At 57.2% G+C, this 26,083-nt stretch overlaps 1 protein-coding gene across 1 annotated transcript; it reads left to right on the top strand.

The window, feature by feature from the left end:
• Positions 1-3,947: 3,947 nt before the first annotated feature.
• Positions 3,948-26,083, top strand: RAB26 (RAB26, member RAS oncogene family). The gene is made up of 9 exons (XM_051632617.1): positions 3,948-4,148; positions 6,255-6,365; positions 21,965-22,006; positions 22,511-22,577; positions 23,111-23,163; positions 24,738-24,803; positions 24,965-25,021; positions 25,414-25,490; positions 25,740-26,083. The coding sequence occupies exons 1-9, from the start codon at positions 3,948-3,950 to the stop codon at positions 25,840-25,842; spliced, it is 777 nt and encodes a 258-aa protein (XP_051488577.1). The 3' UTR covers positions 25,843-26,083.

Below are 26,083 nucleotides of genomic sequence, written 5' to 3'. Positions count from 1 at the left end.
AACATTGCCAGGAGTTGCAGAGTGCGGGGGAAAGATGTTTTCTTCACTTGACTTTGCCTTTTGGAGAGGGAGCAGAGACTAATGGTGGCAGTTTGGTGGGTGAGGGAGTGCTCAGGCTTTGTCCCTGGGCTGCATGTGCTGAAATAACAGTCTCCAGCCAGCACCCTGATTTGCAAACCCCTGTGGGGAGCTGGTTGCTGCTGTTACCATCAATTGCTCCAAAAGCAGCAACTTCTGCAATGGCTGAAAGTGCCAGCCTGGTTGCAGGGCAGGTTTGCAGTGTACCAGAGCTGCTCTGTGTGATGGAGGGCTGCACCTTCCAGACCCCCAAATCTCCTGCAGTCCCACTGGCATCAAAGGGAGCTCAGAGCCCTGTGGCACTGCTGAACAATCCTGCCATGTGGGGCATTCAACGGGAGTCGCTTTGCGATTAAATGATGGATTCGAATGCCAAGAAGCAACGACTTAGAAACAGGCTGGGCTCTCCAGAGCTTTGGGTGCTTTGCAGGGAAAATGATGGTGATGCAGGAGGCTGGAGGGAGCCACAGGTGGGAGCTGCCCCTCAAGATGGAGCAGAGGAGCCCAAGTTGGAAACAGGAGACCAGGCACAGGACAGACATCAAATGAACTAACCAGACCAAGGAAGGCAGGTTGCAATGTAAGGCTTGACTGGGTGAAATAAGAAAGGGAAGAGACAAAAGCAAAATGCTGGAGTTTAACTTTCACAGCTGCAAAACAATTGCTTCCTACACAAAAATAACTGATGGGCTCTGCTGATGAGAAGTCTGAGGAATTTCAATTAAAAGCCAGCGACACTGACAAAGGCAACAAGATTGAAGTGTTCAAAGGTAAGTGAGCAGTGGGGAGGGAAGAACAATGCATGGCAAGGGAAGGAACAGTGCCTGCTCAGCACTGCGTGGGCTGGGCCCTTCCCGAGGCTGCAGAGAGAAAGTCCTCACGTGCCAAGTGTGGCAGTGTGCTGGGATCCACTCCTGTGCCCTGTGCACAGTCCTGTGCACAATCCCTGTGCACACTCCTGCATGTGCTCCCTCTGCCTCACTGCTCCCCTGCACACTCTCTGCTCCACAGGGAGATGCTCACTGAAGCAGGGCTGACTCCTCTGTGTGACAGCCCAGGGGATGCCTGCTCACGTGCACCATAAAAGTGAGCTCTCCAAATTTTGCCCAGCCCTGTGAGCAGGGTGTCACCTTTGTCCCTGGCTGCCCTCCCTCACCTCCCATCCAGGTGTTGGCCACTGACGTCAGGTCCTTTTTCCACAACATCTCTAGGATTTTGGAGTTGGAGCTGTGTGTGCCCTTGGCAAAGGACCTGTAGCAGAATAGAGAGTGGGAAGAGGTGGTAGGTTCACATGTGTTTAGGAGAAAAGTCCCCTTAATCTTGGCTGTTGTCTCTGCAGTAGGTGACAGCAGAGGCCAGCCAAGTTTGTTACCAGCAACACACGGAACAAGCCTGCACTCCTTTTCCTGCAGCCACCAGGTGAAGAAGATTACTATCTTCCAAGGCTGCTGATAGTGTCTCTGATGGGAATTGCTCTGTCTCCATCCCTCTGTCTCTGGGTGGGGATGGCCGAGCCAAGGGCAGGTGCCATCCCCTGTGGGCCCGGGGCTGCTGCTTGGCCCTCAGCACGGGCAGGAGCTGCTGGCACCAGCAGCCTCTTCATGCTTGCATTCACAGTCCCCCATGTGCTGCAGTACAACAGCCCACTTGGACTGAAAGCCCTGGTGGGAACGAGTTGATTTTCTGCCTTAAAAACAAATCTACTTATATGTAGGTATATCAGAGTAACAGACAGCTGCTGTCATGGCCAGCCCTGCTCAGAGCCTTGCCAGGTACCGCAGTCCTGCTTCCCCAGGGCACACCATATCTTCAGGCGTCTGTCGTGCCATTAATCTATTTTTAGTAAATATAGTTCAGCTGCAGTTATCTGATTAGTTCCTGTAACTACATGAGGAGCAACAGCTCCAGGCGTGACTCCAATTTCTGAGCAGACCGTGTCTCTGTGCACACGTTTGCTACAAGAAACTTGCTGAGGATGCTTCTCCCTGCGGCACTGGTGGACCCGGCGCTCTGAGCTCCCATGCGGCACCAGGCTGAGTCTGGGGGCCCCAGGAGCAGTGGGGACCAGCTCCTCTGCTGGTGCTGGAGCACACGACCTTTGGTAAAGGCAGAATTAACCAGGCACACTTCCTGCAGCTGCCCGTGACAAGGGGCCATCCTCCTCTGGCGTTGCCCTGATGCGAGCTGATAAGCAGCTGGCTTTGTTTGCTCCTCAGCACGAGGCTGGTGACGGAGGTTTCCATCATCATCTACTGCAGATGAAAGAGGAGAAAGGTCTCTGTGCATCAGCTCTAACAGGGTTGGGGGGGAGGGGGTGTGTGTGTGTACCCCCTTCCTCCAGGCAGGTAGCACCTAGGAAAAGCTCCACCATGGTCAGGGATCAGCTAAAACCCTACAGACCCACAGACAGCTCCAGCATAGCACTTTGCTCTGAGGCCGAGGCCTCTATTGACTGCAGCTGTCCCAGAAAATCAGATTATAGCACAAAACCCTGGCATTGAGTCTGCTCTGACAAGTCAGGTCCTCCATCTCCTGGCTAGATAGTGAGAATGAAGAGAGTGTGACGGGGAGCCAGGGGGGAAAGCCTCCACCGTGACAGCTTTTCCTCTGGCCTCAGCTGTGTCAGAGGAGTGCTGTGAACCCTGAGCTCCCTGGTGTTCCCTGGGGTCTACAATGGCTGTGGCTGAGATTTGAGGTGGCAGAAGGGGCATCTCTCCCAGGAGCCATGCACAGGAGCTCCTGACCTGGCTCATCTCCCTTGTCCCTGGCCAAAACCATCAGAGCTCTGCTGCCAGCTCCCTCCTCCTCCTCATGCCAGAGTATTTTAAGGCCCTTGAACAGGGATTAATTGTAGATTTAAACATTCGCAGGGCAGCAAAGCGAAAAGTTTCTCCATGCCCACAGTGAGAGCAACCCCTCAGTTTCCCCATGGCTGGTACCTGAGCTCTGGCACTGGCCCCGGGCTCGCAGGGCTGCCTGAGCCCAGCACTGCCCATCCCCTCCCTCCTGTGCAAACCCCGTTTCTTATTTACATCCTCATTGTGTGCCTGCCTGGCTCCTCACCAGAGCAATTTATCTTCCCCTCCTGCTTCCATGCGACTGTTCAAGCCTCCTTTTCCAGTCAGGATGAGGCCGTGCCACTGGAAATATGTCACACAGCTAAAGACATTTATTTCAGTCGAGAGAGTCGCAAATGCCTCAGGTGACACTTCATTCGCAGCGGGAAAGAAAGATGCCAAGTGTTGCTCGCTGAAACCAGTTGCTGAGACCGGCTGGGGACAACGCCAGCTTCCCTCTTGGAAAAACCAGAGCACCCCGGGCTGGATCCACCCCCCGGCCTCACCCCCGGCCCCTCGCAGGGACGCTGCCGGGCAGAGGGGCCGTGTCTGCCACCAGCGAACCCCTGGACTGCGGCAAACCCGGCGCAGGGGGAACCCCAGCTGCTGGGGGCACGGCTTGGGGCACCCCACGCTGCTCCCGGGGGACAAATGCCCCCGTGGGTGGGTGTGAGCCCCCTCAGCGCTGCTCCCTCCGCGTGTGCAACACACACACACCCCAACAGCTCCGTTTGCGTGTGCAAACCCCCGCCCCCGCGTGTGCAACCCCCCCGGCATCTGCATCCCCTCCCCGCACGTGCCGCAGCCCCCCTGGCGGCCCGGTGGCCCCCCCGGCTCGCCCCGCGGCTCCCGGTGCGGTTCCGCGGGCTGGGGCGGAGCGCTCGGGCCCGGCTCGCTGGGTCCGCCCCCCCCGCCCGCCCCCGCGGCGCTGCCATTGGCGGGGGGGCCGGGCCGGGCCCCGGGAGGCGGTGGCGGCCGGTACTGCCCGTGCCCCCCCCAGTCCCGGCGCGGTGCCGCGGCACCGGTCGCGATATGTCGCGGAAGAAGGCGGCTCGCAGTAAGGGCAGCGGCACCGCACCCTCTGCCGCGCTGCCCCCCGCCGCCCCGGGGCCCGGCCCCGCTCCCGCCGCCCCCCAACGGGGCTCCGGCGCCGAGCTGCCCCGCAACGGGACCGTGGCGCCCGGGAGACCCTCGCTGAGCAGCAGCGGCGAGTTCTACGATCTTGCGTTCAAGGTGCGGGGCCGGGGGTGGGAGGGAGCGTGGTGCGGGGGTCCGTCGGGTGCGGGGCTGGGGGCAGCAGCCCCCAGGAGAAGTTCCCGGGGACCAGGAGCCGCTATTTCTCTCCCCCTTCCCACCCTCCTTCCCAGTCCCGGCATCCCACCCCTCCTCTGCTCCCGCTGCCCGGTGCGGGGCTCCGGCCGCGCTCCGGGGCTCCCGGGGCCGGGCTGGGCTGGGGGCTGCCCCCGCGGAGCCCCCTGCAGCGGGGCTGCCCCCGGGGAACTTTTGCAAGTGATGACAAAGGGTTTTTCTGCTCAGATGAGTTATTGTAGCCTGCCGGTTCCTCTTCAGCAAGGCAAAAACGGCGGGGATGTCGGGGGGGAGAATATTCCCCGAGTGGCACCGAGTCAGCTCCGGCTGCTGTTGAAATGTCTTCAGCTTGTGTGTTCTTTGAAGGGCTGAGATGATTTCTTCTCGTTGCATCGGTTTCGGGCTTGGAGGATCACAGATGTTTGCACCCCTCTCCATCATGCCACCTGAGGCCAGCCCAGCTGGGCGCTGGCTCGGAGATTTGGGCAGCGGCTGCGGCTCCGTGCGACCCGCCGGGGTGTTTGTAACACCCACCTTTGTAGCCCAGCGCAGGGAGCTGAGGTTGGAGCAGATGGTGTTTGCCATGGCAGGTCCAGCCCTGGCACGCTCCCTGGAGAGCTCGGTGCCGGTGGAAAGCAGCCTGGCCACCGTGGTGTTAAGTTTGGGCTGTGGAGGAGGTGAGGGGTGTTCAAGAGGTGAATTTGGGTGCTCTGGTAAGCAGTTGGTCCTGGTGCAGGTGTGATAACAGTTCAACAGCTTCCCCAAAATGGAGCCACCTGCGTGTTCATGCTGGCCCTTGGCTCCTCGAGCTCATCTCTCCCTGCCTGGGCTGGGGTTTCCTTAGGGATTGCCCAATCCTGACCAGCGAGCCCTCAACGTGAGCCTGGCTCTGGTGCTGTTCCAAGCCCCAGCTGAAGCTTCGGGGCTAAAAATGTACCTAAAAATGACTTTCCTGCCCCTGCCGCCCCCCAACCCCTTCCCCTGGTTTTGCACCGACCCACCCCTGGGCTGTCTGGCTCCTGTGCCAGAGCTTGGTGTGTGGTGCTCCCGTGAGACACCCGGCAAGGGCGATGGAGCCCCCGGGGTGATGCAGCCCTGTGGCTGGATCTGGAGGCTGAGCCACAGCGAGGTGGTGGCCTTTGCTGCTGCTGGTGGCTCCTGCCTGGGCGCCGTGTGACCCAGGGCAGCGCCTTCTTAAAACCGTTTAAGTTCAGTCACGGGCTGGTGGCTCACGGGAGGCTGGTGGCAGTGGGAGAGGGGACACTGCCACGTCCTCTGCAGCTGCTCACGCAGCTCGGCTGCGTGGTCGGGGGCTTCTAGACAGTGGGAAGGCACCAGGTTGGTGGCCCCGGGGGTCAGGAGGGCTGAGGGGGTTGTGGTTTGAGCACAGGCTTTGGGGAGCTGCATTTGGGAGCACAGTGGGTGCCTATCCTGTCTGCACCCCGAGCTACCGCTGAGTGGGGAAACTGAGGCAGGTGGCACTGGGAGCTGCTCCCTCAGCACCCTCTGAGGCCTGGGAGGGTGGCTGTGAGGCTGTGTGGGTCCTGCTGAAGGAGTTTGCTCTCAGAGAGAACCCTTGGTGTTGGTGTTGGTGCCCAGAAACCCCCCCAGGCAGTGGTGCCAGCACAGAAAGCCCCATGGGTGGTGGGTGTGGGGTGTTCCGTGGGTGCATGGGGGGCAGTGGGAGCCCCGCAGCTGGTGGGTCACATGCCACCTCACTGAGCCAGCACCTCTTGGTTTGTGAGGGGTTTTTGTGCCCCTGAGGAGGGGGAATCTGCTAAGTACTGGTTGAGAGAAGGTGTCTCAAGTTTGGCCAGTGCTCCCCACCTGGTGTGGGGAATAATTGCTCTGTGGGTCCCCCCCTCTCTCTCCCTTGGGTCCAAGGATGTTGCTCTTGGACGTGCTTTTTCCCCCTCAAGAACAGGGGATCTGCACCTGCTCCCAGGATGGGGTTTTTGGGATGGAGCTGTGGTGGGGCTCCCTTCCCACCTCACTGTCTCACGCCCCTTTCCCTCCCTCCCTGCCCCTCAGGTGATGCTGGTGGGTGACTCGGGGGTTGGCAAGACCTGCTTGCTGGTGCGGTTCAAGGACGGTGCTTTCCTCGCTGGCAGCTTCATTTCCACAGTTGGAATTGACTTCAGGGTAAGTGCCCAGGGGACTCCTCGACCTCTGCCCGCCGGGTCTGGCAGGTGAGTGACAGCTCCAAGGGCTTAAATCCCATCCCCACCCGTGTCAGCTCCAGCCACGGCACCTCAGCACTGAGCAACCATCTGAGGTGATAATGTGGGGAACGGGGGGGGGCAGAAGGGGAGACAGGTCATGTCCTGCAGTGCCCTGGTGTGGGCAGAGCATCCTTTGCCAGGTGGAAAGGACTCAAAGGCAAACAGAGAACTCAAAGCCTTTTCTTGGCCATGTTTCCTTGGTGGGACCTTGCTGGGGAGCTGGGGCCAGGGAGCCCTGGGCAGAGGGGATCTGCAGTGTCACCACGGGCACCCCTGGGGTGGCACAGCAGAGCAACGGGGATGGTGACTTTAGATATGGCATCGAAGAAACCTATTGTCAGTTGTGAAGGGCCAGCGAGGGAGCTTTGCTACCAAAGCAGTAGCTGGCCTGGCTTGGGTCCCTGGCCTGAGGATTGGGTGCCCCCCATCCCTCACCAGCTCCCTGACCACCTGCTTCCCCTGAGCCATGAGCTCACTGCCCCAAGAGGTCTGGCTGGTGCTGCCAGCTCCTGGGGGAGGCTCAGCCTGTGGGACCGGGGACGTGCCCGGTCCCTGTACCCCCCTGCCCTGCTGTCAGGGCAACACCTGCCTTGTCTCACCATGTCATGGTGCCATTTGGCACCGTGGTGGGTGGGTGAGGAGCTGGTGGTGATGCCACACACCAAGGTCACATCCTCCCATTCTCAGCAGCACCTTGGATCTTACTTTCTTGGAGGATTTCTGGGAACTGGGTGTCTCTTGTAACCCATGATTTCATTAGTGTGTGAACAGTAACTTGCTGGGACAGTGACAAGTGGAGAGCTGAGGGGCAGTTGTTGGAAATAAAGTGATGTTCTTCCCTGTGAGTAAGCTTTGGGTGCAGGGGGATGCTGAGGGCTGCAGCAGTGCCTTGGTGAAGCTGGCAAATTTTATACAAAGGTAATTACATGGTGTTTCAGGTGTTCTTAAAATGAAAAGCATTTTATTGCTGATTGCAATGATTGACACCCAGGGCAGTCATAAAACCCTGTGACTTATTGATTAGAGCACTGAAACGACTGCTATGGAGAAGCAATTAAATTAGGGTTAATTTACTTCAGTAATAGAGCTGCTAGAGCTACCCAGGTTCAAAATGGGCAGATTATACAGCAGGGAAGATCATGTGTATGCCCTGAAACTCATTATTATCACCTTAGTAAAGCACTCAATTTTTTTGAGGACATGGAAATAGTTTTTGCTGGAACATCTCCCTTTGCATTAAGATAATCCTGTTTGCAGCGCTGTGTAATTGTGCCCCTCCTGCCCTTTGTGCCACGGTGCAGGTGAAGCTCGGGGAGGTGGCACTGGTGACACTGAGGTTTGATTGGTGTCTGTGTAAGAGCAAAGCTGTCATGTCACAGCTCCTGCTCTCTGTGACCCCAGAAATTTGGCATCTGGTTTTCTGGGTGAAGCGAGCGAGGCTGTTGGTGACCGTGGGGGGGTTGTGGTGGGGGAGGGCGGGCACAGGAGGAGGTGCTGGGCAAGCACAGGGCGTTATTTTGGGGTTTGTTTTTTTCAGCGAGGTTTGTGGTGGTTGCTGGTGGTGGGGACCGTGGGGAGGTCCCCAAGGCCGGGGCGTGTGGCAGCTGCACTCCTGTGCAGGCGGGACCTTGGGAGCTGCCAGCAGCCTGGGTGAGGGCTGCGGACACGGGGGATGGAGCTGCCAGCTCCTGCCCTGCTTTTTGAGGCTGTCTCTGCTCCTCCTGGTGCTAGTCGCTGTGAAGCACCCTGGGATGCCCTGGGGGGCAGCACCCACACCCACCCAACTGCTCTCCACCTCCTGTCCCAGGCCATCTCCTGGTCCCAGCAGGCTCCAGGTCAGCTGCTCATTTTCAGGGATGTCAAACCATTAGACACAAGCAAAGCTATGGATAATGGATTATGAAGGCCTGAGCAAATGCAAATGAATAGAAATCCATTTAAAATTAATCTGGCATTAGTTTCTAATGGCCCCCTAGGTTGTTTCCCTCCTACTGTTTCATCTTCTGGAGAACCTCTTGAGTTGTGCTTGTTTATCATCATCTCTTAAACAAAGAAGGATGTTCATCTAAATATATTTGGAAAATAAACCACAGATACTAGGGAAATAAAAATGATCCTAGTGTGAAAAAATGCATCAAGATGGCACCTGTTGGCTTCCAGCTTTGGAGAGGCAGAGTCCTTTGGCTTTCCTTCCTTTGAAAAATGGGTTTAATGGGGAAGGACCTTTAGCTCCTCAGGGATAGACCAGCCCTCCCTGCTCTGCTGGGGCAGTGCCACGGTGCCCAGGGGTGCCAAGCAGAGGGTTTGGCTGGGAGTGCATTGTTGGGGTGAGGCCCCCCACCCTGGGGTGCCCCTAAGGCCAGGCAGAGCCCTGGGGTGAGAGTTCTGCTCCCAGCAGGAGCTTTGCTTCGAGCCACAGGAGCTTCTGTCTGAGTTCTGCTCTGCTGCTTCCCCCGGAAGGGAAAGCCTCTGGGGAGGCAAACCACCCTCTGCCTCCAGCATCCCTGTTGTAGGCATCACCTCTGAGATTTCCAGACATTGCTTCATAACGAGGGGCTTAATTATTCCCTCGCATGAGCTGTGGTGTGTCTGGGATGTGCTCAGCTGTAGCAGGAGGTCTTCCTCCCCTTCCTTGGGGTTGGGGCAGATCCCTCTGCTCAGGGCAGATTCCAGCAGATCCCAGCCAGTGAGGGCAGGAGGGGTTCTGCCTGTGCAGACAGAGTGGCTGCTCTGGGCAGGGTGCATGTGCTTCCCTAACTTCATATGTCAGGAGTCTCGGGGGGAAAGATCTCCTGGAAAAGAGCAGGTTTATCACTCTGGGGTGTGAATCCCATTTTTCTGGGTGCTACCAAAGGAGCTGCCTTTGCTGTCATCTTGGCAAGGCAGCAGAAACCTCAACAGAAATTAAAGCTGTGCAACCAACAGCACTTCTGTTGTGTTGTAGCAGCCGAGTAACAGGGGGAACATCTTGCCAGAGCCCAGAAACCAAAGGGCCATGAGAGCCTCCCCATGTGTCCCCTTCCCCATTGTGGTTGGTGCTTGCAGCCCCACCCTCTGTCCCCAGCTTTGCAGGGTCAGGTGAGTTAAGACTTTTGTACTAATTGGGCCTGAAAGGAGAAGAACATAAAAGCAAAAAATGAAAGATGAGCCTTTTCTCCCAGGGAAGAGGTGCTAATGAGTTCCCTCATGTTAGCAGGGGAGATGGATTCTGTGTTAATCAGTGGGATGAAACTGCTTTGCCGGGGGAGTTGGGAGCAGGGCAGCTTGTCTTGGTTTCTCCAAGGTGTGTAAGAGGGTGTTTATCACCCCTCTCCTGCTGCCCCAAGGAGAGGGAGCAAGCCAAGGTCCTCCTGGTAAAGCATGCGTAGGTGCTGCTGGAGGAGGAGGAGGGAGCCAGTCCTGGTGCTTTGGCACAGCTTCGGGCTTCCTGAGCAGGCAGCTGGGCACTGGGAATACTGCCTCTGAAGGCCAAGCTTTGGCATCTGCCTTTTTGCACCGAGGTGCCCAGGAGAGGTTTGTGGTGGTTGTTCCCTGTGGAGGTCCTCAGCTCTCCCCAGCCACTCTCTGCTCCAGCCTTGGCCGTGCCACAGTTAATCTGCCCGCTGGGACAGCCACTGCGCGCTGTAAATAAAAGCTGTCGCTTGTGACCCTGAGCTCTGAGGACTCTTGATTACATTCAGCCCTGTGCTGCTCAGGGGGTGGAACCAGCAGTATATAATATGGGTTTTTTGCATAAGAGATTTTTTGCATCTCTGTTGTGTTGTGGGTTTTTTTTTGTAGTGTGTGCGCGCACCTTCCGTTGGCAAAACAGCAGCTGCTGGCTGCCTGCTGGCTCCCTCCGCCAGCTTTGCTTTGCAGGAGAGATGGAAAGCTTCATTCCAGGGTGTGCAAACCAACACTGGACATGGTTTGGTTTTGGCAAGTCTGGTTCTGGGTCTCCATGTGCTCACGGGAGGGAGGTATGGATGCCTGAGCATCTGCCAGTCCCCAGCAGGCACCTGCACCCCGGCCCTTGGGAAGATGCTCCAGCACCCACATCCCAGTTCTCAGGACAATTCTCTGGTGTGGTGCTCCCCATGGTGCCTCTTGAAGGGTTGATGCAACCTGGAGCCATCTGAAAGCCAAGGGCTGGCTTTTCTCTCAGAGCATTAGCAGGGCTAATTTTCTGATGGATCAGTCTGGAAAAAGTGGGAGGGAATCTGCTTAGGCCAGAAGGAAGAAACGGAAATAAATCAATTCCGGGGAGTCTTTTAATACTAAATTAGCCCTGAACGTTGGAGGGAAGGGGCTCTGGGCATTCAGCAGTGTTTAGTTTCTTCTCTTCACCTGCTTCGCCGTGTAGTGCAGGGGTGTGTGTGGGGTTGGGTGGGCTTAGGTTGGTCCCTGAGGGGACAGCCCTGCAGGGGAGCTGGCCATCCCTGGGAAGGGCATCTCAGTGCTGCCCAGGTCACTTGGGCCACATGCCCCTCCATGGGGCTGCTGTGCCAGTGGTGAGGCTGGTGCCACTGCTGGGGGCTGTGGGGAAGGAGCCCAGTTCTGGGGTGGCAGGTCGGGCAGGGCTGCCCGTGTACCCGCCTGGGCTGAGTGGTTCTTTGTCTGAAATCAGCCTGTTCTGCATCTCCAGTCGCTGCATGAATTTTAATAGAAGCCAGGAGCTGATTTCATACTTTTGCATTTCTCACTGTAAGCAAAGCTGGGCTAAATTTGCCCAGAGCAGCTTCCCTGCCATCTTTCCCATCCCTGCTGCCTGGTTTGGGGGGCAGATTAGATGCTGGCACAGCTGCTGTAGGGACCAGGTGCTGTAGGGACCAGGTGCCATAGGGATCTGGCAGCCAGGGAGGCAGGTCCCAGGGAGCTGGTGCAGGGAGGGCATGCTCTGTTAGCTGGAACATGTCTGGATTTTATCCATTTCTGTCGTGTCTGACTTGTAGGGCAGTGGCTGCTCCACAGCTGGGGCTGGTGCCCGTTTTCTGCTCCCAGGACAGGCTCTCAGGGGAGTAAAAAGCCTTTTTTCCTGGGAAACTGAGCCCTGCTCTGCTGTCAGCAGCTGCTCGCCTCCCTTGCAGAGGGACCAGCTTTGCAGTCAGCAGAGCCTGTCATTTGCATGCAGGGGCTCAGTTGCCAAGAGATGCTGCGAGTGTTGCCCGTGAAGGGCTGCACCCGCTCCCTCACATCTGCTGGTGTTTTATTCATGTTTCTTTGGCTCTTGCATTTGAGAAATAATAAACCAGTTCTGCAGCACACCAGTAAGCTGGAAGCACCTGTATGCTGGTGGTAATCCCAGTGGACAACAGACTTGATTTCTTCCTTGGGGAAGGCAAAAAGGAATAAGATTCATGTCTTCAAAGCAGAGAAGTGCTTGAGTTGCTCTTTGAATGAGTGGCTGGAGCAGCCTTGAGACCCAGAGCCTGGTTAAGAAAACTCCTAATCAGTTTGCAGGATGGTGTGAGGGTGCCTGCCTCCCTCTTGGCATGCTGGCAGCTCTCCCAGGCTTTGGTGTCTGGGAGACACCTCCCAGAATAGATGGGGTGTTTAATCTGGGTGTGAAGCTTGGCATCCATTTCAGGTGACAGCGAGAGTGCTGGGGACGTGGGATGTCGTGGGTGACTTTCCTGGAAGGGTAACTCCTGGAAGTGCCTCCCAGGCTCCCGTGGCTGCACGGTGGCTTCCGGGTGTGCACCCATAGCCAGTGTCCCTGTGGGTCTGTCCCAGTGTGGGATGGCTGGAATAAAAGGTTTAATTAGCTCAGGCATAGTGCAGGAGGCCTGGCCTGCTCCAGAGCCACAGAACCAGGGCACAGGCACAGAAAAAATACCCTTGGGAGCCACTGGTGAAAGGAGGGAGGCTGTGAAGGTGGGTTTGGAGGTAGCACCCGGGCACCTGTGTTGTCATCACAGTGTTCCCTCCCTGAGTCACCAGCGTCCACCATGGCCAGGCCATCAGCAGGTGCAGTCCTGGCTGCACGGGCCTGGCAATATCTGTGTCCTCAGTCCTGAGCATGGGGATGCCACCATGTCCTGGGGACAGCTGCCTGCCCTCCCGGAGCCCTCCCCGCCTTTGTCTTATTTCTGTTTCTCCTGCAGCAGCAGGGGAAAGGAAGCGTTGCTCTGTGCCTCATAAAATGCTGCAAGTTTTTGGCAGCAGCTCAGTGGCCACCCTTCAAAGTGCCCTGTGGGGAGCTGGGTTTGGGTGCGGGGTGATGGACCCACTCATGTGAGTGTCTTCCCTGCAGCACCCACCTCTGCGGAGATGGTGGGTTCGGGGGAGCTGGGGATGGCTCTGCCCACCTCCTTGGGGCTGTGCCCTGCTCCCTGCTTTGCTCCAGGCTCTCCACAAAGGTGACTAGGAGGCTGGTGCTGGAGGAAGGCTGTGGGGACACATATGGGGGTGTCTGTGCCTCTCTGGATGGTGCCAGGTGAGAAGTTGTCCCCAGGTTTCTGTTCCTGGTGCTGGAGCATCGGCTGCCCCAGTGTGGAACCAGGTGTTACCCTGGGGCTGCTCCTGTTGCTGGGGGCCTGCAGGGGAGTATTTTACAGCTCATAAAACATTTAAATGGGTCTAGAGTAAGTCTAAACGGTTTGAATATTTAATGGAATACATTTGACATAATTTCACTTTCATATTTATTAGCGACAAAACCCTGAATTTGTGACAAAACCCGTGCAGAACTGGGTTTTTCTTTGAAAGCAGAGGGGAGGTGGTTGGGTCGGCAGGGACGGGTGGGCTCTGGGGTGCCCCTGCCCCCCCGTGATGGGGAACGCAGGGTGATCCCTGCCCCGCGGCCCCGCTGCCGCTCCGCTGAGCCACTGCCTCATTTCCTAACCGCGTGTTAATGACTTGCCCCCAGCAGGTCTGGGCTGATTCCCGGCGTGGATGCGGGGGTCGCTGCGTGCCCGCAGGGAAGGCAGAGGTGCCGGGAGCGGCTGCTCCTCGGGCGGCTGCCCCGGCTCCCCCGGCAGGGGATCTCCATCCAGCCCAGCGCTGTAACTCACAGCTTTGTTTGGCTAAAAGGGCAGACAGCATTTTTAATCCTGGGTAAGCACCGAGTCATTGCCTTGAAGGATTGCAGAACCTCTCGAAAGCAACAGATATTTCATCTTTATGCCTGCACCAGAAAAAAATGTGTCTTCCTGATCATAACTAATAAGTGTTGGGAGCTGATGCGTTTTCAGCCTTAAAGAGTGATGCCTGTTGCCCTGGTCTGTGGCCATCCTGGAGTGAGGAGAAGCCCGATGAAGGTCTGGGGGTCTTAATGATGCTTTGGAGCTTCAGCCTGGGGAGGTGTTTGTATTGCAGATGTTGTGGGTCTGGGGTCCTGCTGCCCTCAGGTAGCTCAGCAGGCAGGAAAGATCTTCTAGAGGCTGTAAGACTGGCAGCATGTCTCTGAGGATGCATCTGGTTCCGTTGTGAAGAGCTGGACAGTTGTGTTTTTTTCATTCTCTGTGGGGTTTTTTAATATCGAATTTATTGAGAGGAGGGGGGTGGTGGGAGCCGTGCCCAGCTGCACCAAGGCAGCCAAGCCTGCCGGGCTCTGAACCATCGCCCTGCGGCGAGCCCGGGCCTGGGCAGCCCTGCTCCCAGGGTATCTTCTTCCTCCCTGTTGAAGCGCAGTGTCCCTGGGCCCCGAGGGACGCGCTGGGGAAATGGAGGCTTTGGCTTTTCCAGCTCTGCTTGTGCGGGTGTCACCATGGCAACGGCGCGTCCCCCCAGCAGCGCCCGAGCCCCGCCGGGGTCCTGGGTCCTGTGCTGAGAGGAGGGGGGGTTGTGCCCCAGCTCTGCTCCTGCTGCTCTTCGTTACCACTAATGAAGCTGTACTGACCTCCGGTCCCACTATGGTCCCCGCCAAGGGAGAGCCTTTGGTGTCAGCACTCCTGTGCCCTTTGTTCTCAGCCTTGAAACAACCCCGTGTTCATGGCTTTTCCCCTCAGAGCCAAGCTCACGAGGCTGCCGGAGGCATCCCGGGACCCCCAGGCCCTGCTGGCCTGGGCCTTGCCCATCTGCATGGTCAGCAATATTGAATTTGGTCCGAATTGCTGGGGTTTGCTTCCCCTGTGCTATCCCAGCTGGTGCCCCCCTGTCTCTCTGTATCCTCTGAGCCCGTGACTAAGAAAAAGCCACAACTGTGTGGCTGGATGAATAATTGTGTGAATAATTGTTACAAGGGGTTCAGAGTGAAGGGTCTGTCCAAGGACTTTGTTGGAGGGGGCTGGTCCCTAGATGAGCATCCCTATTGCAACTGGCATTTGGTGTCCAGGATTTGGTGCAGGGTCAGGCCAGTCCCTTCCCAAAGCTTGTGCAGCCAGACGGCCAGGCTTTAATTCGGGGTTTTTCTCCCTAGTGTTAAGCCCACTCAGCTCTCAGGAGCCACAGAGAAGCAGCCATTTCTCCAGGAGGATGGCATCCTTTCCCTCGCCCTCCTGCCCCACTGGCTGCCAAGCCCCCTGTGGTATCACCCCGTTTGCCGCACGCCTCGGCGGAACCGCCGGGGGATTGTTGCTGCTCTCAGTGTCAATTTTTAGAGCACAGAGCAGGTTTTGGCAGCAGCCCACGCAGCCCCGAGCTGTGCCAGCCTTGGGGAAGGACAGGCAGCTCTGGCTGGGGGTGCGGCTTTCCAGGGGTCAGCCTGCCCTGCCATGCCCTGCACCTTCCCAGGGCAGCAGCACGGCTGGGCTGGCAGGACCAGGCTGGGCTGGCAGGTCCAGGCTGGGCAGAGCAGCAGGGCAGGGCTGGGAGCAGCCCCTGGCACCGTGATGGCTGCGCTGCCCAGGGAGCTGCCACCAGTGGCTTTTATTCCCTGCACTGACCATTGCTCTTTGGCAAACATTTCCGTAGGGCTGCGGGGTGGTGCATGGTCGTGGTGTGGGTTGGTGTGTGGAGGGAGTGGGACTGGGGCTGTGAAGCATCTCAAGCTGTGGGCGAGGGCTTCCTCAGGCTCCTGTGAGTCAGGGCTCTCAAGAGGAAAAGCATTCCCTGGAGACCATGCACCAAGGGTTGCAGATGAGTGGGCTCTTCTTTTTCCTCCTCGTGCTGAGGCACATGTGGTCTGAAGCCAGCCCTGAGCAGCTGGGATGGCACTGGATCCTGAGCCCTGTGGGCAGTCTCTCCTCCTGCCCAGGGAGCTCAGCTGTGGGCAAGGCAGCTCCTTCCCCAGCTCCTGGACCTGTAACAGTTTGCTAACATGACCTGGGGAAATGTGGCTGATATGGTGGGACCAGAGCAGAGCTGGGAGTCACTTCCCAGTGGGGAGGGAGAAGGGGTGGCTGCAGTGCCCTGCAGGATGGGGCTCAGCAGGTGGGATTGCAGCTCAGCCCCAGCTTCCCTCGAGACATCAACGTGCTGCACTTCTGAATGTGCAGAAATTGCTGTGAGGAGCTCTTGATGATGCCTAAAATAACTTTGTTCCCAAGCGAGCGTTAGTGCCTGGCAGATGTGTTGTTCCCTCCGGAATAATGCACACGTGAGGTCAAACGGCTCCCGAGACCCAGGGGCAGGGGCAGCCCCGGGGGGCCGGGGAGGGAGAGCAGCAGGGAGCAGCGCTGCTCGGGGGTGACCGATCCCGGGGGATCAGCCCCACAGCTCAGTGCAGAGGTGGAAATCCTCACCCCAGGACCCGGCCACTCCTGCCTGAGATCTTGGCCATGCTCAGGCTTTCCAAGGGATCTCCTTGGTGCTGCAAACACTGGGGGTCCTGCCCTGTGAGGAGGGGGCCAGGGCTCCCTGTGCTCCAGGGCCCACCACAGTTACACCACCGCAGACACGGGCTGGGGTGTCACTCAGCACCGGGACCCCTTTGTGCCGTCCCCAGGGACTTGGACAGACTTCAGAAAATCTCATTAGAGCTCTGCAGTTGCTCTCTTCTCCCTGAGTCCTTTGAAGGGTTCAGCCAGGCTGGGTTTTGCTGCTTAGCAAGGACAGAGCTTCGCCCTGCGCCGCAGGTGAGGGGGAGTGTCGGGTGTGTGTGATAAAAAGATTCATTTGTCATGTCTTTGGGGATTTTTTTTCTTTTCTTTAGGGATGAGAAGCACTGTTTAATGATGCTGTTTGAACCATGGTCTGCAGAAGGTGCTCAGGTGCTCCCAGATGCTGCCGGGATGTTTGCTGCTAAATATTCAGACCTGGCTTTTTTTTTTCTTTTTTTTTTTTTTAATTGGATTGCAAAGTCTTCTCCAAAACTTTGAGTGAGTTTCCATCCCTTTAGGTGCCAGCCCTCCAATGTGAAGCAGTCCAGCTGCTCCTACAGTTGCAGGTACAGCTCATAGCCTGCAGGATGCTGTGCAGGAGTGCCCTGGGGGCCACAGCCCTGGAGCCTTCCTCCAGTGTCTTCCTCCAGGCAAAGTGCCTTCAGGAAAGCTCAGTTTTACAGCCAGGATCATACCAAGGGCAGATGAGGCTGCTCCAAGGCTGGATTTGTACCTCAGAAACCAAATTATTCTTCAGATGGGGATAGGCCAAGTGGAAAACCTTTGGACCAAGCATAACACCAGGAGAAATTAATCTCTCCTAATTTGCTTGCCAGGCTCCAGGGCTGCTGGGGTGTGTGGGGCTGAGCCAGAAGAGGGACAGTTTCCCATGAACCCCACCACAGCCTTTGGTGGGGCCAAACAAGCTAAAATGCTCCTGAGCTGGGACAGGGGTTGTGCTGGAAATGGGAACTGCTGCAGGGCTCAAACCTGGTTCCTGGGACCCTGTGCCCAGACACAGCTGGGCTGAGCCAAGATCCTGTCCCACCATCAGCATTTCTGACCCAGGGACTGGCTCCTTTGACATAAAAACTGATGCAAGGCTTTGTTCCATCACACACACACACACCCCCCAGAGTAAACAATTCCCTAACAGTACCTGATGACCCATTTTTCATTCCCATGGCATTGACAGGCACTGCCTTTGCTGTAAATGAGAAATGGTATTGCAATAAATGCTCTGTAGAGATTCCTGCCCTGCTTTGCAGTGTGGCATGTCCTTGATGAAGAAAATGAAGAAAAATCTGTTGAGTGCCACGTTACTTGTTCTTGCTGCTGGCACAGATCTGTGTGAGCCATCTCTGCCCCCTTTGTTTCCAAGGCTGCCTGGTTTAGAAGTAAGCATGGATATTTTAAAAATATCTTTTCTATTCTAAAGTAGAAACAAAAAGAGATGGAAGGGGTGATTAGCACAGCTCAGGGTGGTGGGGGAGCTGCCACAGACTATTCCCAGGCAGGGAGGAGGGATGTGGCCATGGGCTCCATCTGATCCCAGGACCTGACAGTGTGCTGGGAACTGGAGGGCTGGGCTGCAGCTTTCCTGCTGGCTCTTGCTTTTTGGTGGCTCTGGTCTGCAGGGTGCCTATGGCTGATCCTATCCTGTGGATTTTTAAGGGTGGAAAACCCAGTTTTCCTGGCTGCCAGCGGGGCTGGGGCACAGGCTCACTCCAAAGTGGTTGAAATGTCCTAAGGCCTCACGCAGCCACCTCTCCTGCCTGCTGGGTTGAGCCTGGGCAGCTCCATTGGGCTTAAAAGCATCGACATCTGCCCGCTCCTCCTTCAAGGGACCATCCCCTTGATCCTCCCCAGACACAGCCTTGCTGGCAGGACAGGGAGGGGAAGCATCACTGAGGCAGTGCTGCTCTGCCAGGGAGCGGAGTGGCTACGGGACGCGGCTGCTGCGGGCGATGCTGAGAAGCAGGGCACGACTTCATGTGAAAATGTGTGATCCAAACCAGATCCTCTTACTGCTAATCTGTCCCCAGGACAGGGGTCTCTCCTCCTTGCCAGAAAAACCTTTTATGCACAGACTGATGTGAATGGAAGATGATAAGTTGCTCATTCTTTGGTGTGTCTGCTCTAACAAGAGCTTTGACTCTTATCTCCTGCAGGGCTGGCAGCCGGGGAGATGTTAATTGTGCTTTAATGCAGCAGACATGGCTCTGGACAAAGGATTGCTGCTGCCAGCCCTGGGAAGGGGCTGTGGGAAAGGAAGGGGCTTCAGGAAGAGGCTGCACTGTCTGCGGAGGTGAGCGAGGGTCTCTGCAGGGCAGCACAGGGGTCTGTGCCCACGTGGAGCCCACGGCTCCAGCTGATTTAGCTCAGGGCTTGCAGTTTCCCCCCTCTTGTCTGTGTGTGGGGCAAGTTGTGCCCTGGCCAGGACCCAGTGTGCAGGGGGGGATGCAGCAGGGTGACCCCTGGGAGAGGGTAGATGGAAGGGTTGTAAGACCAGCTCCAGCAGCAGTGAATCAGAACCATCTGCTACAAGGAGCCGTGTTCACCTGCTTCTCACAGGGTCTGCTGCTGAACTGAGCAGCAAGCGCCGACACATTTGTGTTTCTGAAAGGATCTTGGCAGTGGGGATGTGTGACTGGCTCCAGAGCATCTCTGCTGCAGGCAGGAGTGTGCAAAAAAAAACAACCCCAACAACCAAGGCAGGAGTTTCTATTTTTAGCTGCTGAGTGCAAAAGCACAGAGCTGCCAAGGAAATTAATCACCTGCCCTGGACGATGGGTGGTCAGGTTTTCTCTCTGGGCAGGTGATTGACAGGATGAGGCAGAGGGAGCCATGGTGGGGTGTCCTGGCTGCCCAGGGCTCCCCCAGGATACGTGCTGGGGCTGCAGGACGTGTCACCAGTGGTGGCATGGCAGCGAGGAGATCAAAGATCCATCCTCTGGTGGGATGCAGCACAACTGGAGCCTGGGCTGCCAGAGCCATTACTGCTGCTGATTAACTCCACCTGTGCCCCACTTTGATGTAATGCAATTTTTCCCCCCTTCCTGCAAGAACTCGTCCCCAGTTGGGCACGGGGGCTGCCCCAAAGCCCTAGTGACTTTGAGGTTGTTTTTTCTTTTCCATGGTAGAAGGGAGAATGCCAGGGTGAGGGTTCCCCTGGTTGGAGCTTGGATGGTGTCAGCGAGCAGCTTCCCACTTGTCAGATTAATTGGGAAGCAAGTTAATCTGTGTATCCCGTTTAATTGTTAAGGCTTTAATTAATGAGTTAATGCGTGGAGAAGCTGGGGAGGGGCTGGGTTGTTGTGTGATTGCTGGCTCTGGGTTACGCTGCAGCCTTCCCTGGGGTGGGCTCAGGTACCTGTGGGTGTGCTGGGATGTGCCAGTTGCTCCTGGAGTGGGTCACCAGTGCCATGGGGACACCATGGACGGAGGGAGCGGCGTTACCCAACCCACTGACGAGCTGACCCGAGAGCAGCACAGGGACACTTGGTGTGGGTGGGAGCCTCATCCATCAGGGTGTGTGTTCCAGGGAGCAGCACAGATTCCTGCTGTCACGGGCACCTTCTCCTCTGCCTCCAAACAGCTGCTCTTGTGCTGTGGTCGCTGGGCCGTTGGTGTGTCGATAGCGCTGCTCTTAATTGAGGACCATCTGCACTCAGAAATTTAATTTTTCCTGCATCTGCAAGGTTCCAGCTTTATTTGTCTGAAGTCCCGAGGATTATTTAACTTTGGAGCATCATGTTCCTCCAGCAAAGGCACTTCAGGCATTCTCCTGCTGCCTCTGCTAGAAGGTATTTTAATAACATTGCCAAAGCCCCAGGAAAAAGGACACAAAAAAACTGAAATTGCAAAGGGTGGTGGCAGAGCTGAGTTGCAGGGATGGTTTTCCAGTGGCGTGCTGGGAATGTCGCCTGGGTGATGGGAAACTCTTCAAGATGAGGCACAAACCCTGCACAGCACAGCCCTGCTCGCTGTGCTGGGGCCTGGCAGAGTGTTCCACGTTTCAGTGCTTTGACACACGTCGGCTTTTGTCTTTAGCTGCTTGTTAGTCATTAAACCCCCCGGCTGAGCCTTTGAAGGGCTGCGAGTGTGGGACTGAGCTGCAGCTCCTGGCAGAATAATAATAATTGGAAGCTGGAAAGTCTGTTTGTGGAATGACTTGGGCATCTGGTTCACGTGGCACCGACTGGAGCTGTTGTCTTGCTGGCAGCAGCCCCAGCCTCTCCCACCCCCTTCCTCCCACCTTGGCTCAGTTTCTTCACCTGCATTTTGGGGCACACAGGGATGATGGCAGGGATGAAGGCAGGAGCTGCTGCTCCAGATGGCTCTGACTGTGTCTCCTGCCTTCAGGAGCACCTCTGCAAATACTGGCTCTGCTCCACAACAAAGCCCAGAGAAACCAGCTTTTTTCCCTAGCCTGGTCCAGCAGCACCTGAGTCCATGGGCAGACTTTAATTAGCTGTAAGCATTTTCCTTCCCTAAAATGTAGGTCAGTGGTAATTAGTGTGAACCCTGCTGCTGCTGTCTTTGCTTTTAATTAAGCTCCTGAAGTGGAGGTCGATGAAGTGCAGCATCAGAACTTCAGGTTTCTTCGGCTGCTCCCCGGGTGCTTTGTAGTCACTTTGGCTCCGTGCAGCTCCGGAACCTGCGGCAGGACCCGGGGTTTTGGAGGACAAACTGAGCCTCGGGAGCCGATCTTCTGCAGGGAGTAAATATGCTCCCTCTCACCTACCAAACGAGTGCCCAGCACGGCAGGTCCTTGTCGCCTGGGAGGACGGTGAAGGTGCAGCTCCTCCGTGTGGCCACGCTGGCCCAGGGGCAGTGGGGACCCTTGGTTTTAATCTCTTTAAGCCTTCAGTGACTTCGTCTCCGTGTCCTGGGGAAAGCCTGGGCTCCGCGTGCCGGGCACGGCAGCCAGCCCCGAGCCCTCCCCGGCTGCCCCCGCAGCCTGCCCGCCTGTTCCCACCGCTCCGGGCTGTGAATCACTCGGCTCACTCGCTGCCGCTGAAGGTATTTATAAACCACGCTCGCCTGCTTCCCCAGACTGTGTAAATTTAGCGCCCTGGCTCAGTCCTGCCTGCTCTTCCTCGCCCCTTCCCTCGCTGCGCGGCCGGCGAGATGCGCGGCAGCCAAGATGCTCCCTCTGCCTTCACCGAGCCCACGGAAGCAGGACTGAGGAGCCGCTGCCGCCCCGTCCTGGCGGGGGGATGCGGTGTCAGCATCCCGAGGTGCCTCCAGGCAGTCCCAAAAAGCTTCCTGTTGGCTTTGGGGAAAACCCAGCAGGGCAGTGAGAGGGGCATGGGCCCCCCCATCTCCTCCTTCCCACCTTTCCAGCTAAAAACGAGGAAAACAGGAAGAAATCAAGAAAAAAAAAAAAAACAAAAAAAAAAAAGTGGGAGAGAGAAATTGGTACTTGCTGCAAGAAAAGTAGGTACAAAGGGCAGTAAGAGATATTTTTAAGTTGCTAATTGAGTATGGAGTGGTTGGCTGTGGCTGTTGGAGGCCGTTAAGGGGGGTTGCTGGTACTCAGTAATTTATGGCCAGAGTTTTCTAGCCCAAGCCACAGGCTGCAGAAGATTGGCCCTGCAGGCAGGAGAGCTGAAGTCCCCAGCCAGGCAGAGGTGGCAGCAGGCACAGGGACTGACCTGGGCCATGGCATGAATGGCTCCTGCTGGCACTGGGACCGATGGGTGTGGGTTTAAAAAGTGGGGAGGGGAGATGTACCCAGGGGCCCCAGGGGAGCTGCAGCCCACGATGGGGGGCCAGGGTGCAGTCTCCCTGGGGTGCTCAGCATCCCCTCACCACTCCTCCTCTTCTCTTTCAGAACAAGGTGCTGACAGTGGATGGGGTGAAGGTGAAGCTGCAGGTATGTCCCCGTGGCCCCAGTAGTAGCTCCTTTGCCCTGGTTCTCTGAAGGGATCCACATCCCTGGCTCAGCCTGTGTCCATGGGACATGCAGGAGATTTGGTGTCCCCCACAGCCACGCAGGCCCCCTGAGACCAAACTGTTTCCCTGACCCCTTTTCCTGGAGCTCAATGATGACATGAGAGCTGAGCAGCCCCTGACAGCAGCGTGGCGCTCTGCAAACAGATTGCTGCATTAAACACTGATCAATTAAATTAGTGGGTCCCCATGCATCCATCTTGCTGGATGGATTTCCCGATTAAGGGACACGTGGGGGGCCCTTTGCTGCCTCCCCACACTAAGGAGCAGGGAGGTCCTGCTGCAATATTTATGACACCTGTCATTTTTCCTATCACTGTCCCTAGAAGCAAAAGGCTGAAGAAGCTGCTGGGGGTTGCACCACGCCACGTGGGTTGGGGTTGGGTTTGGTGCCAGGGTGACCCCCCTGCTCCTGTCTGCCTTCCAGATCTGGGACACGGCCGGGCAGGAGCGATTCCGCAGCGTCACCCACGCCTACTACCGGGATGCCCACGGTAAGCACGGCCACCTCGGGTTCCCACCTGCGTCTCCAGGCCAGGTGAGTCGGGAAGCACTGGAGCAGCTTCCCCGAAGGAAGCAGCTGTCAAGGATTGAAGAGTCCCTGTGTGTCAAGGTGCAAACGCCACATGTCTCAGGCATTGCCTGTGGTGGATTTATGGATTCTCCATCCCTGGAAGTGTTCAAGGGCAGGTTGGGTGGGGCTTGGAGCAACCTGGTCTAGCAGAATGTGTCGCTGCCTGTAGCAGAGGGTTTGGAGCTAGATTATCTTCAAGGTCCCTTCCAACCCAAACCAGTCTGGAATCCTGTGATTTAAGCATGTTGTGACTACACCTCAAATCCTGGGTTCAGTTTTGGGCTCCTCACTACAAGAAGGAGGTTGAGGGGCTGAAGGGCAGGGCTCTAACGCCGTGTCCCCAGGGGTGCACTGCCCAGAGGAGCAGAGCCAGCTCTGAGCTGGGGGCTCTGCTGGGCCCGCTGCTCCCCAGCACCACAGCCCTGACACTAACACTCTGTCCTCTCTCCTCAGCCCTGCTCCTGCTCTACGATGTCACCAACAAAGCATCATTCGACAACATCCAGGTACGGGCTGGTCGTGGTTGTGGGTCAGCCCCGAGGAGGGGGTTTGTGCCTCAGGAGACACGTGTTGGAGGCGTGAACCAGGATGGTTCCCAGAAGGGCTGTGGTTAGTGCCTGGCCCGCCTGTGAGGACACCAGAGGACACGCAGGTTTCCCTGCGGTGGGAACAGAGGGCTGCCTTAAATCAGCCGCGGGCACGTCGCTGTGTGCGGGGCAGCAGGAGGACCTGGTGCTGCTGTCCCCTCCCCGTGCCCCACCGGACTGGTGTGGCTGCCGGGAGCCACCCACGCCAGCGCCAGCAGAGTGTGCCGCGAGCCTGGGGAGCAATTAGCGCTGAACAAATAGGATGTAATTGCTCATGTCCTGGAGGGGAGAACACCGTGTCCGCCCGCGGCGAGCGGGCTCCGCGCCTGCGAACACCCTGTTCCAGGGCGCGGGAGCTGCCGCGCGGCATTAACACCCCGGGTGGGGACCTGGGAGCTGCCATCTGCCATGCTGGCTCCTGGGGGTCCTGCAGCCCCCAGCTCCCTGGCCCCGGGTGCCTGGAGCTGTCCCTGCCTCCAAGCATCCTCCCATCAGCGGCCCCGTGTCTGCCACCCCCGTGGTGGGGGACGGGGCATGTCCTGCTTCCCTGCTTCCGAGTGACCGGCACCGGGAACACTTCCTGCAAGCTGGGACTGGCCAGTGGTGGCATTGTCCATCCTGAGGAGCTGGATGACTTGAGGAGAGGTGTCAGCTGCTGGCCACAAGGGAGGGTGCAGAAGGGAGCCAAGTGGGTTGTCAGGAGTGACCGAGTGTCCCTTGGATCCATGGAGCTGAGAACCCCGAGCCCAGCCAGGATGTGATGGGGTCACAGGGCTGCATCTCTGGCATTGGGCTCTAATCCCAATCATCCCTCCCTTCCCTGGCCAGCTGGGTGCTGATGCAGGCACTGCTGGATGAGGAGGGGTGCTGGAGCAGGGATCACCCAGTGTCAGTGCTGGGAGCCGTGGCACGGGCAGCAGTGCTGTCCTGGGAGGCAGCAAGGAGCCACTCGCACCACAGGGTCAGGGATTACAGGGGATTAGGACAGGTTTGATTAGATTAGGCTGGATTAGAGGGCAGGGAAGCCACCCCAGATTTGTCTACCTGCTGGAACAAGTGTGCTTGGCACGGGGGTAGCACGTGCAGGACACGGGCATGGGGCACATCCTGGAGCAAGCCTTGGCCTTATCCTCCAAAAGGAGGTTCAGTCTTAATGTCCCAACTGAGGGGAGATTTGGGTTAGGGTCCTCCAAGTGCCTGTGGCCAGACAGAGTGGGCAGCAGGGTGGAAAGGCCGCTGTCATCCTTGAGAACTGGGGCTTAGTCAGCAGCTGCAGTGGGATGCTGGGTTTGGCACAGGGGGACACCTGGAGCTCAGTGGCACCTTGGGGTACCCACTCATCCTCAGGGCTCTCTGGGAAAGGGTGTCCCCAGGGCCAAGTCCCTGGCTGCTGGCTGGCTTCTTCTGAACTGCCCAGAACTGGGGCAGCCCCCTGTCCTCCCCCTGTCCTCCCCCTGCAGCTGTTGCTAACCCCTTTCTCTGTCTCCATCCAGGCTTGGCTGACAGAGATTCATGAATACGCACAGCAAGATGTGGTCCTCATGTTACTGGGAAACAAGGTGAGCCCAGCCCATCACCAGAGCCTCCTCCTCCCCAGGGGGTCTCTTGACAGAGCCAGGATGCAGCCAGGGGACCCTGGGAGGGTGTGAGGGGACATGGACGTCCCTACTGCTGACCTTCCACATCATCCCAAATTGCTCTTTGCCCTTCCTGTTGGCAGGTGGATTCAGCCCAGGACAGAGTGGTGAAAAGGGAAGATGGAGAAAAATTAGCCAAGGTATGTTGAGGCATCTGCTGCAGCAGGGTTGGTTGTTGCACGTGCTGACCAGGGATGTGTGAGTGTGCCAACGTGCACCTGATGATATACACCAGTGAAATGGTTAACTGGAGACCTGTCTGACCCAAAATATGTCTGGGAGCACTTTCGTTTTTCTTCCCTTGTCTTGATCTCCTCTTCTTCCTCCTCTGCTCTTCTTCCCTTAAGCTTCCACTAACGTTTTTAATGTCTTTGTCCTCACAAATAATTTCTGAAGTTGTGTAAGAAACACCTGAGCTATGAACCCTCACTCAGCTTTTCCTGCACACTGTAGCAGAGCTCCTGTCCCAGGGCAGGAGCCCCCAGGGACACCCCGGGTGACATTTCTGAGGCTGGTGTGTCTGTTCCTGCAGGAATGTGGCGTGCCCTTCATGGAGACCAGCGCCAAAAGTGGCCTCAATGTTGAATTAGCATTCACAGCCATTGCAAAGTAAGTGACTGGTGTGGCTGGGCTGGGCACCTCTGCCCTGGGGGGGACAGAAGTCTTTGAGGTAGAGGCTGGCACTGTCAGCCCCCTGGGATCCCACCTCCAGCTCTTGTTCTGGCAAGTCCTTGCCCATCTCACGTGAGATATGAAATGTCTCATCATGGGGGGCTTTACCAAATCTTCCAGGCAGGGCTGAGTTCAGCTGAGCTGGGCAGCATTGGCAGGAGGTAACGTGGTTTTCCCTTCCCACAGGGAACTGAAGCACAGGTCCATGAAGCTGCCCAACGAGCCCAAATTCAAGCTCCACGACTATGTGAAGAAGGAAGTGAGAGGCTCAGGCTGCTGCAGGTCCTAACGCGCTCGGTGCGTTTGTACAGAGACTCACGCCCAGTGTTTGTGCGCCGCGCTCTCCTCGTGGATGGTGTGTGCATGTCTGTGTGTCTGTGTCTGCCTCAGGGGGAGCTGAGATGTGGGAGTGGAAGCAGCAGCAGCTCCCTGGGCCGGGTTGGAGGCTGGTTGTGCCATGCACCCTGTGCTGCTCCCCTCAGTGTCCATCCCTCCAGCTCCCCTCGCCGGTCGCTCCTGCCCGTCTCACA

Source organism: Apus apus, chromosome 14 (genome assembly GCF_020740795.1).
Source record: "Apus apus isolate bApuApu2 chromosome 14, bApuApu2.pri.cur, whole genome shotgun sequence".
NCBI lineage: Eukaryota > Metazoa > Chordata > Aves > Apodiformes > Apodidae > Apus > Apus apus.
This window is presented reverse-complemented; position numbering and strand designations above follow the sequence as displayed.